The 12,145-nt window shown below is 39.2% G+C and overlaps 1 protein-coding gene and 2 pseudogenes across 1 annotated transcript; 2 read left to right on the top strand and 1 right to left on the bottom strand.

Annotated features, from left to right (window-relative positions):
• The first annotated feature begins 1,111 nt into the window (after positions 1-1,111).
• LOC126592894 (acetyl-coenzyme A carboxylase carboxyl transferase subunit alpha, chloroplastic-like) lies at positions 1,112-6,298 on the top strand. Its single transcript, XM_050258697.1, has 12 exons — positions 1,112-1,396; positions 1,774-2,192; positions 2,285-2,359; positions 2,480-2,587; positions 2,743-2,903; positions 3,012-3,126; positions 3,216-3,370; positions 3,731-3,782; positions 3,868-3,936; positions 4,398-4,475; positions 4,549-5,686; positions 5,916-6,298. Exons 2-11 carry the CDS (start codon positions 1,866-1,868, stop codon positions 5,683-5,685), a joined length of 2,277 nt encoding a protein of 758 aa, XP_050114654.1. The 5' UTR covers positions 1,112-1,396; positions 1,774-1,865; the 3' UTR covers position 5,686; positions 5,916-6,298.
• An 80-nt stretch (positions 6,299-6,378) lies between these two features.
• On the bottom strand, positions 6,379-7,529 carry LOC126592263 (steroid 5-alpha-reductase DET2-like; annotated as a pseudogene).
• Positions 7,530-7,665: 136 nt separating this feature from the next.
• LOC126592264 (uncharacterized) lies at positions 7,666-11,881 on the top strand (annotated as a pseudogene).
• Positions 11,882-12,145: the final 264 nt, after the last annotated feature.

Here is a 12,145-nt window from a genome sequence, read left to right on the forward strand (position 1 = left end):
AAAACCATCAAATTATAGATTACTTTGAACTCCTTTGATCTAGTAAGATTTGCGCTTGAAAACCAGTTGAAAACCTCAAAAGCTTTGACAATTGTAATTTGCAATTTTGTTCAATTCATGTACAGTGTTAATGTTGAGAGTAAAACATGGACTTTGTATGTGTTTATAAATAATTTAGCTACTTTTCGTATTGTCAATTGGTTTTATAGTGAAATTTCAACTTTTTTCATGGTACTAGAGCAAGTTGTCTCATGTGTGAAGCTCAATGACCATACGTGCTTCATGTCACTCAATTTGTGTTATCCACGTGTTAGGTTTAAAATTTCGACACACGTGAGGAGGTGTGTGAGAGTATTAATCTCAGATCCGAAAAATAATTGAACTTGCATGTGGTTATAAGTAATTAAATTACTTTTCATACTGTCAATTAATTTTATTGTAAAACCTCAATTTTCTAGAGTTAAATTAAAATGGCCCCAATAGCATGGCACAGTCTACCAACCAACAACCTAATAACCTAATAACCTAACAATGATCAGAATTAAGAGGGAGTTTCCAATATTTTCCACTCACGTCACTCCATTTCGGGATTTCCTACTAATTTGGATTTTGGAGGGGGCCGGCACTGTCTGCTCCATCTTCCTGTCTTTGTTTTATGAAATTTTACACTATTTAGGGTAGGTTTAAGAATGTTCGCATGGGAAGCACTTCTGCATTGATTCATTACCGAACACTGCATTGCCCATTATTTACAAAAAGAGAAATGACATCTCTCAAAACGGGCTTTTTGTTACCTTGTACTTTTGAAATATTATTTTATAATATTATCATGAAAATTAACGTTAAGTTATGAAATGTCAGAAATTTCATAAAGAGTCTCATTTGTGTGAGCAATAGATTCATTCATGTACCCATTGTACCGTCCACTAATGATTCTTGAATTAAGGGGTTTAATTAGTTTAATAAAAGAGTTTAGGAGTGTACCCCTATGAGATTGAACATCGAGGGCATCGAGCCCAAGTCACGTGCGCCAGAGCCAGAAAAGAGAAAACAAGCGTGCCTGGACGAAGAACCAAAGGCTCCATCCATATCCCTTGACTCCTCTCCATCCATCCTAACTCGTTCGAACCAGGCCCCCCCCCCCCCTTTCCCCTCCCCCACTGAGTCAACTCGGAAGTCATAAGAAGTATCGCCCAACTCACACACACTCGGCTCTTAAGAAAACCCCAACAAAACTGCGTCGCTCTCCTTGGCGATCTCCACGAAGCGCCATTTCTCTCTCCTCCATCTCTCTCCTCCCCCGCATTGCCGATAATAACACTCATTCATCTGTCCCCGCCCCCATTCTCTTTCAGATCCTCCTCTCTCCGCGCCATCTCCAATCCGCTACTTTCCGGTAAAGTTCAAATTTTCCCGAGAAAATTTCGGCTCTCCTTTCATGTCTCACAAGCTCTAGAAAGAATCTGATTCGTTTCTCGATTGGGACCCGCGAATTAGGTTTTTTTGTTTCATACATGTTGAATATTTGGTTCGCTTATTTTGTTTTCGATTATTTTTTCTGCTTGATTGCTAGAAAATGGAGGAAAGATTGTGATTTGGGGGAGAAAGTTTGTATCTTGCTGTTAGAATCGTGGAAAATCAGCTCATTTAGTTCGATGTTTAAGTTTTTGAGTTTAATTATTTGGATTTTTGTTTTAGCGGGCGGTTGGGAGCTGCTAATTAGAAGCTACCATAGAAATTGCTTGGATAATCTGATTGGCGTTTTTTGTGTAGATTCACAATTTTCGGAGCTGGAATTGGGAATCGGTGATCTGATTGGCGAGATTAGTGTGTAATTTGGAGGAATTAGCCTTCGGGTCCGGAGAATGGCTTCGATATCTCATTCTCCACTGGCGTTCGCCGGAACAAGCACCGCTTCGGATCTTTTCCGGAGCTCCAGTAATGGTGTCAGCGGTGTTCCGTTGAGAGCCCTAGGGAAGGTAAGGTTGGGCATGAGGAGGAACCTTGTGGTGGCCGCCAAGCTCAGGAAGGTTAAGAAGCATGAGTACCCCTGGCCCGAGGATCCGGATCCCAATGTCAAAGGTGGAGTGCTCACTCATCTCTCTCACTTCAAACCATTGAAGGAGAAGCCCAAGCCGGTTACTTTGCCGTTTGAAAAGCCGCTTGTTGATATCGAAAAGAAGATCATTGATGTAAGCCTTCTTGCTGGTTTAAGTTTATTTTTTTGTTTGGGAATTTGTCATGCTTTGGAAGTGTTTTTTACTGAGACATTTATTGATCACAGGTGCGGAAGATGGCAAACGAAACTGGGCTGGACTTCAGTGATCAAATTATTTCATTGGAGAATAAATACAACCAGGTTTGATGAATAAATGCATGGTTCTTGTTCAGTTAGAGAATTAGTAGCTAATGTACAGATTTTGGTTCTCGTTCAGTTTCTGGTTCTCAAGTTTTCTCTGGACTTATCTTTTGGTTTCAGGCTTTAAAGGATTTATATACGAATCTCACTCCTATACAACGTGTGAATATTGCACGACATCCTAACAGGCCAACTTTCCTTGACCATGTGTTTAGCATTACTGATAAGGTCTGATACTGATTTCTTTACATACTTATGGAGTTTGTGCGTATTGTCTATTTGATCCTTTATTTCCCTTTTTGGAGAAAGGGAGTCAATTAGTGGGTTTATTGGTGGTGGAAATAATTGCACACTAAATGGTTTCTTTAGTTTAATATGTACAGTTTGTGGAGCTTCATGGAGACCGAGCAGGGTACGATGATCCTGCTATTGTCACTGGTATAGGAACTATAGATGGTAGAAGGTATATGTTCATGGGTCACCAGAAGGGTAGAAATACGAAGGAGAACATTATGCGTAACTTTGGGATGCCTACTCCTCACGGGTACGCAAAGTGATAGATACTTGTGCATTTAATAAGATAGAAGATATAAGATTAGCTTTCGTGTAATATTACTTGAAAAATAATAATATTGGAACACTATCCATGCAGTTACCGGAAAGCTATGCGCATGATGTATTATGCAGATCACCATGGTTTCCCAATTATTACTTTCATCGATACCCCTGGTGCATATGCAGACCTTAAATCTGAGGAACTGGGCCAAGTATGTTGTAGCTGTAACTTAAATTTCACATGGTTCTTATTTAGATTTTGTATTGGGTCACCTAATTTGTTTGTGTTACAAACATTCAGGGTGAAGCCATAGCTCACAACTTGCGGACTATGTTTGGTCTGAAAGTACCTATTGTCTCTATTGTCATTGGAGAAGGTGGCTCTGGTGGTGCCCTTGCCATTGGCTGTGCTAATAAATTGTTAATGCTTGAAAATGCAGTCTTCTATGTTGCCAGGTAATTTGGATTTGGCTTTGTCTTGTTCAATATCTTAGAGAAATTGTTCAAATGGAAATGTGCTCATCTTTTCTTCATTGTTTGAGTGACGAGATGATTCTCATGTGGCGGTGTACTAGTATATTAACTTTGTAAGATATATCTCTAAAGGGGTCACTTCCCTAGAAGGAGGCAGAGACTCTAGGCCTGCCATATATCCAGATTAATTCCATTCTTTTCTGGTCATTAGTTCAGAATATTGAGTTCTATATATGAGTAGATCAGTGATTACCTTCAGGCTTGTTTTCCCTTTTCTATTCAGTTAAGCATAAAACTAATTTATTGTTTTCTTTGGGTTTTCTCCTTTCTTCTTGTTTTTAGTCCAGAAGCTTGTGCAGCAATCTTGTGGAAGAGTTCTAAAGCTTCTCCAAAGGTCTATGCGACATTTACTATTGGCTTAGTCTTTATTTGATTAGTTGATCATAGACTATTAAAACTTCATTTGTTTTTTTCTGCAGGCTGCTGAGAAGTTGAAAATTACTGCAACTGAGTTGTGCAAGCTGCAAATTGCAGATGGCATCATCCCTGTATGTTTTGCAATCCTACCATTTTAGCTTTCTATATGTGTCTTTGTTTTAAGAATGAGGATATGTCGAAGAAATAATGTAGCTTGATGACGTTGTTGTTTCAAATATTTCTGCGGTGCTCCTTGGGGTGTGCTTGATAATATTCCATGGTTCCTTTATCAAACACGTCCTTGTCATTGGAATCATTGATATATTAGAAATGGTCATTCCCAGCTATGATTTTTTTTTTCTTGTTAATCTTTAACTTTGTTCGATTTTGCCAATCTGGCATAAACTTTTCTATTTTCTTGCCAATCTGGCATAAACTTTTTTTTTCTTTGTTTCATTATCCAAGCTCACCCTGTCTCATGGGAAACGTTGACATTCCAAGAAAGAACATTCCCTGAATGCACATTATCTCTTTGTTAGTGTTCAGTGTTGCTAATGTGGCAGCTAAGATTCAATTTTATCCCCTTTAACAGGAGCCGCTTGGTGGCGCACATGCGGATCCTGCTTGGACCTCTCAACAGATAAAAAATGCAATTAACAAAGAAATGGATGTAAGTGACTTCTCTTCCACAAAAACTAAATTTAAGCTATCATATCCGAACTTATGTCTTTGGTTTCGTTCAGGAGCTCCATAAGTTGGACACAGAAGCATTATTAAAGCATCGCATGATGAAGTTCCGGAAAATTGGAGGGTTCCAAGAAGGAATTCCTATAGATCCAAAGAAGAAAAAGAACATGAAACCAAAAGAAGAGCCTATCCATGTGAAGACTCCGGTTGCGGATTTGGAGGGTGAGGTTGAAAAGGTAAAACAGCAAATTTTGAAAGCCAAGGAATCTTCTAATGAGCCTTCATTGGTGCCACTGACTGAGACGATAGAAAAACTGAGAAAGGAGGTGGATGCTGAATTTTCTGAGGCAGTTAAAGCCTTGGGCTTGAAAGAGAGGTTTGCGACATTGCGAGAAGAATTTGCAAAAGTAAATGCACAGAACCAACTCCTGCATCCAGCTCTAAAAGCGAAGCTTGATAAGCTTAGGGAGGAATTCAACAAGGGGCTGCTCACAGCTCCTAATTATGAAGACCTAAAATATAAACTCGACATGTTGAAGGAATTATCTAAAGCATATGATCTTGCACAGAGCAACAAGAAGGCTGCAAAACTGAAGCAGGACGTTAACCAGAAATTCAGCGAGATCATGGATCGGGAAGATGTTAAGGAGAAGGTTGTGGCACTTAGGGTTGAGGTTGAAAACTCTGGGGTGTCTAAATTTGATGATTTGGGTGACAGCCTGAAGGAGAAAATCGTGGAATTGAAGAAAGAGTTGGAAATTGAATTTATTGATGTCCTCAAGTCATTGGGTTTGGATGTTGAATTAAAAGCAAAAAAGCCAGTTGAGCAGACTTTGCCCTCAGAAATTAAGAACAAGATCGAAGATTTGAATGCAGAAATTAATGAGAGGATTGAAAGTGTAATCAATTCGACAGACCTGAAGGACAAGATTGAGCTACTGAAGTTGGAGATAGCAAAGGCAGGGAAGACACCTGATTCAGCAGCCAAAACTAGAATTGTGGCATTGGAGCAACAAATCAAACAAAGCTTAGCAGCAGCCGTGGAATCTTCAAATTTAAAAGAGAAGCATGAGAAGTTGAAAGCTGAGATTTCCCAAACCGTTGGATCGAATGGAAGTCTGAAGAAGGATGATGAAGATCCTTACTCCTTTGATGCATCTAGAGCAGTGGGTGCAAATCGCACCTTCGGTTAATGTGAGTTCATCTATTCCCTGTTTCTTTAATGAGAGTGATGCACTACATTTTCCTTGTTGCTTATCATTTGATATGTTTCCTCTCTGAATGATGAAATTAACAATTTTTTAACGGTATCATGCATAATCAAAACTGAGTGGATCATATTTTCAGTTGTAATTCTACATGTTCTTCATTGGGGAGTCTGCCTTTTCAATTTACACTCATTAGCTGACACTTTTTTCTGCAGTACTTATCTTTTAGTCGGCTTGTTCGCTGATATGGTGCCCGGAAAGGAATTTGTTCGAAACAGATGGAAGTGCCAAAAGTGGACAAATAGGGTAACCTTGAGCTGTTGTTACTGCCTTTTAGCATCTGTTGACATCTTGCAATAGCGTACAAGTTTTGCATCTTCGAGGAACAAGGAGACACATCTTAGCTCCATAGTTTTCTGCGAGAACTTTTTAAATACATACCAGGTTTCTATAATTTATTTGGTTTTCCCTTCTTTTTTTCAATTGAGTGCAATTCTGTGTCTATAAATAGAATCCGAATAATTTCAGTTTCGCTTTTTATAGTTTCGGATTGCTGTGTATAGATTGTGTGGGGGAGGCTAATAAATTGTTTTCAATACTTCTCTTTCCTTAACCCATACTGTTTTTATGATTAAGGCAATATGCATGAGTTCCAGTGCTGAATAAATCTTATGCTGTTCAAGATTTTCCTGAATTCAACTGTTCTACTTTGTGTTCTTCGGAACAAGAATTTCGCTCGGTCAATATAGTGACAGCACAAGGGGATCGATCACGGTCACCATTCATATTGGCTGCAGCGAGCAGCGAAATTCTTGTTCCGAAGCATATGTAGGCTGCTATCTGATTGTAGCGCATTGTTGTTCACACCTCATGGATGTTAATACGCCGCTAATCATTCGTTTGTGCCAAGTCCACATTTTAACCACATGACTTAAACCGTTCAAGGATCTGCCTTTTCCGGTCGTCATCACTGCCCATCCCACCGGAAAAGGATCTGCCTTTTCCTAGGGATCCCATGATCTTATCCCATTCATTGTCATTTTTTGTTAGGTATTATCCATATTTAATTTTAAATTTTAAAATTTTAAAATAATTTCTGACCGTACGATATACACATCTGACGAAAATCCTTTTCCCATCCTACCCACTCCATTATCTCCCCATAGTAGTTTGGGCAGCTCAGGCACTTTATTCCCCCACCCTCTTTTTTCAACCCCACAAGGACCCTATCAGAACAAATATTTACACCCATGCCATAACCAAACACCGCCAACCCAACCACAAACCGCCACCAAAACCACCCGTCGGATTCATAATCTTTGTACTGAGGAACCCACCTGGCCTGAAGATACGCATTCAACATATTGAACCCAAATGCCATCGCCACCACGCTCACCGGAAAACCGACGGCGGAGGATTTGGAACTGGCGGTGTTGCGGTGGAGGCGGAGCGAGTAGAGGATGGTGCGGTGGAAATAGTGGAAGAGAAAGGGGTAATGAGCAAAAGGGCTTTTGGGTTGGACGAGTGGCGGCCGGAGGGGAAGAGGAGGAGGGTGAGCCAGAGAGTTGGGCTTTTCATGAGGAACCAGGCGAGGGGAGGGGACACGGTGGGGCTTGTCGTAGGGGGCTCGGAGGAACCGGAGGGAGATGAAGGTTGGGGGGGCTATACGAGGTAGAGAGCGAGGAGGTAGTTGTGGAAGAAGGTCTGATCTGATCTGATAATGCCATGTGAGAAATGGAAGATGATCGGAGTTTGCAGTGAAGTGGGGAAGGGATGAGGCAGATTGCCTGCCGAGTTACGGTGCCCTTTCCATTCCATTCTATTTGTGCGATTAAAGCACGTCAATATTTTTTATTGATTTTTTGATAAAGATAATAAAACAAAAAATAATAGAAATATAAAATTTTAACATGATTTAATTGTAACTGCACAAATAAAAAGAAATAAGAAGGGCACCATAAGAGAATGGCTGACAATCTCCCTCCAAAAGGTAGATGGGATTGGATTAAGATCGGATTTGTTCTCTAATTTTGAGGGAATTTTGTCGAGCAATTGGCCTGCACTTTGTGATTGTCAAATAATGATGATTTGATTCTGGGAAGTACATCAGCTAATTTGGTGGGTCTTTTGGAAGGGAAATTTTACAATAGGAACACGACATCACGTATTTTTATATAAATGATAGGTATTTTTATATAACTGGTGGAAAATTTTACTTTTTAAGTTATTAATTTTTTAATACATATATTTCATCATTTGCATAGTAACACGTAGCGTACCATACTGTGTTCTGATCATATTGAAAAATCTCTCCCAAATGTGGTCCCAAACCCAACACGGGTGGTAACTGGAGGGTTGTTTTTTCTCACATTGAAAAATCTCTCCCAAATGTGGGTACCCTCCTACCCACATTTATTGTTGTGCATCACCTTGTACTATTCTCTCAACAGACAGCTTGGTGTGGCTGGACAATAACTAAATTCACTACATTTCAACCAAGGTATGAAATGCCGATATTATTGGTGATATTTCGCCAATAATATCGGTTTTTTGAGTTATCGATATTTTAATACTTATCCACTGAGTTTTCGTCAAAATATCGTGATATTATCGATAATATCGACAATATCGCGATATTACTGATAATATCGTGATATTTTGGAGATGTGAGAATCGGAGAAGAACGCCAGAGCTTCTACAGCTCCGGCCGACTGTAAAATAGTACCCTAGACTCCGATCTAGGTATCAAAATGAAATACAAGACGAGATGAATGTTTGTATAACTTCTGTTTGCCGTGAAACGATCGGAGGTGTTCGGAAAGTTCATCGACACCCACGGCCTCCTCAGAGATGGGTGTGCCTATTCCCGAGTCGATTTCGTCCCAAAAACCTTGCAAAACACGAGATAGAACTTAAATTTCATATCTAAGCTTCAATCTAGAACAGAAAGAGGTAAACCCAAAGCTTACCTAACTAAAGAAATTCAAGAAACTCGCCGGAGGGTTCCTGCGTTCGCCGAGTTGTAGAGACGAGAAGGAGAGGGAGAAAGACGAGGTTGCTGATGATGATGGGTGTCTTCCTCAAGCAGGTGCGATGGTGTGCGTGTGTGTATGTGGGTCTCGGTGCAGAGAGAAATGAGAGATATGAGAGTTTCGAGAGAGAGACGGCGCCGACGAGGCGGAAGACGTGGACGAGGAGGAAGGCGAGGGAAGAGCAGAATGCTATGTGGGAGAATGATCGAGAGGCTGAAGTCTCTGTGCGTGTGTGTGGGAGAAGGGAGAAGAAAGAAGGATCGAGAGATCTGTGTGTGTGTGTGTGGGAGAAGGGATAAGGGATAAGGGAGAAGAGAGAATGATCGAGAGTCTCTGTGTGCGTGTGTGATGTTTGTGTGCATGTGTGATCTCTGTGTGCGTGTGTGGTGGCGTGTGTCTGTGTGTATGTGTGGTTTGCACCCTAACAACTTTTACAATTACAACTTGTACAATTTCAGACCATGGACAAAAATAATGGTGGTTTCATTCAAAAGCATCCAAATAATTCAAAACCCTGACAACTTTTACAATTACAACTTATACAATTGCATACCATGGACAAAAATAATGGTGGTTTCATTCAAAACTGTATGCCACGCGTGATATTCTTTCACATTCTCAGAGGTGGAGTATAAGATCATCACACATTTTTTGACCCTTCGAAAATTGAAAAACCTCTATTACACCTTTTCGTTTCTTCTTCTTCCCTTACCCCTTTCAGAGTCATTCCAGAGCTTCAACACAAATGGTTCCATATTTAAGGTAAGTTTACAAACTTATATTTATATTATTGTAATTTATACAACAACAAAAAAATTTGTGTGGACCCGTACATGTGATCTAAGAACCAAATAATACTTGCATGTTAATTTTTTTAAGTAATTAAGTAATGTTGTATAATTATTCCCTAGGATAATTTTAATATGTTTAATGTTATTTATTATTTTATTAATATTAGGTTTTATTATCAAATTGGATTATTATTCATTAATATTAGGTTTTTTTTATTATCAAATTGGATTATTATTCATTAAATTGAATTATTATCAAATTGGATTATTCATTAAATTGGATTATTATTAAATTGGATTATTATCAAATTGGATTATTATTCATTAATATGTTTAATATTAGGATTATTTTTTATCAAATTGGATTATTATTCATTAATATTAGGTTTTATTATTCCATATTATTTTTATAATTACTCAAATTGGGTGGCATGTTAACAATAACATGCAAAACTATTTTGGGGATTTATCATTTGATAACTACTCTTCACAATACACTTACTTTACACATAGAAATGTTGAAGATAGTGAAAATTTTGAACCTCATAGGAACTCTATGTGGTACTAAGTCACTCATGTATCTTACCATGCAATGTATAAAGTGTAAAATATTGTACTAATTCATTATATATAAATGATTATGGTATGTTTAAACTTCTTTCATTAATTACTACATATTTTCTACACTCATAATGATTGTCACCTCGCTATATAATCAACTAAAATCAGTTAAATCCATCATGCAATGCATTTCATTTCAATTTTTTGTGATAAACTAATAGATAATTGACTAAATAAACATCCTGCAAAGTTTCAATAAAAATTTCCAAGTTTTTCTTACAATTTCCGTGGTTTTTATTCAATTTTTATCGATATCGATAATATCCTGATATTTCCATCGATATTTCCGTGTTTTTGGACTACCGATATTTCCGATATCATCGATATTTCATACCTTGATTTCAACACACTCTTTTGTTTTGGGTCTTTTCATCTTTGGTTTTTACTTAGTTTTGGGTCATGTACTAGAATGGAGCATTCCAAAACTCCAAGCAATATTTAGCTTTGTTCAGAGTGTGAATCTCGTATTAGAAATTAATTTTGCGTAATAATTCAAAATGATATTTGTTTGTACCATACTTAGGGCATCCGTATTTAGATCTCGTACAAATAATGGGGGAACTTAAATGTAATTATGTAATAAAGGAATGGGCAAATATGTAATAAGTGAGGAACTCTTATTCTATAAAAGGACTCCTCACCCTTACATTTAGGGGAGACCATTTTCTTAGGCCATGGGAAGAGTTCTCTCACCCTCAAAAGCTCTCTCCCTCACTCCCCTCACTTCTCAGAGAAATACGATAATCAGTGTGGATGTAGCCCAAACATTGGGGTGAACCATGATACATCTTGTGTTATTTACATTTCTTGCAGATTTACGGTCAGATTTACGTTGTTCCAAGACCTCCGGTTTTGTGCATCAACATTTGGCGCCGTCTGTGGGAAACGACACGAAAAACTATGTTGGTTCTCTTTCATTTTTTTCACGTCCACCGTGAATCTGCAAAATCTACAAAATCTGCAAAAACCCACAAACCTCACTGGGCTTTTCCAGAAAAAGCATTCACTAAGCTCCAAAACTCATCCATTCAACACCATCACTCCTCTCTCTCTCTGAAAAAAAAACCCAAGAAACCAGTCTGCAAAAACCCTTCTCTCTCTACAGATCACCTTCTCTTTTTGCTTCCTCTCTCCCTCTTCCTCTATTCCGTCTGCAATTTTCGATTTCTTTAAAACTCGAAAGCAACGAAGAAGAAGCATGAAGCAGTTAAGAAGCCGTATCGTCTATAAATGCTAACGACGATGCGGATGACGGTGTTAAGAAGCTTAAACTACACCATTTGCCGCTCAGAATGCTCATGCTCGAAGAAAACGTGTAACAGCGTCGTGCTCGTCCTCCGAGGCCAACGACCTCAAGAACCTGCCACCTAGCACGTACTGCTTATGGGCCCCTCCAAAATCGTCGCCTGGACAGCGCTGCTGTAATAAAAGCAGCTCCGCATGTTGGTTGTTGAAAGGTGGAAGTTTTGGAACCTTCTTCACTAGAGTAGCAGCGGCGACATCATCTTTTTAGCTCCCTCGTCAACCAAGAGAGCTAACAACAATAAGGGAGATGACGTCACAAGGAAAAGAGTCGACAACGGTGGCGGCGTGTTGGAGAATGGAGAGCGTTATGTCGTGAGGAGCAAGGCCGAAAAGGCAAGGGATAAACGACGGTCGTTCCTACCGTACATGCATGACTTTGTGGGGTTTTTCTCTAATGTGAATGGGATTAGCAGGAATTTGCATCCATTTTGAGCGATAAATCTCAGTTTTTTGGTTCTGGGAGTTTGGTCTCCGATGCGGTGGAGGCCACAGTTGGTTCTGGGAGTTTGGTCTTAAGAACTTGCTCGCAAACTCAAAGCCGTCATCCTCGAGAAAGTCATAGGCTTGTGAGAACATCGTTCGAGCTGATTTTGGATGGTCTTCTTTTTGTTTTGGAATTTCATCTTACTGTTTGGCAGCTTCCACCACCACTCTAGTTTTACAGACGAGAATAATTTACTCGGATGAAAAGAAAAA

This window comes from Malus sylvestris, chromosome 12, assembly GCF_916048215.2.
Source record: "Malus sylvestris chromosome 12, drMalSylv7.2, whole genome shotgun sequence".
NCBI classification, from domain to species: Eukaryota; Viridiplantae; Streptophyta; class Magnoliopsida; order Rosales; family Rosaceae; genus Malus; species Malus sylvestris.

Excerpts from the sequence above, each read along its gene's own strand:
- LOC126592894 (XM_050258697.1), top strand. The coding sequence starts at position 1,866 with ATGGCTTCGATATCTCATTCTCCACTGGCGTTCGCCGGAACAAGCACC. Across the intron at positions 2,588-2,742 it reads TGTTTAGCATTACTGATAAG|TTTGTGGAGCTTCATGGAGA; the intron begins GTCTGATACTGA and ends TAATATGTACAG. Across the intron at positions 4,476-4,548 it reads CAATTAACAAAGAAATGGAT|GAGCTCCATAAGTTGGACAC; the intron begins GTAAGTGACTTC and ends GGTTTCGTTCAG.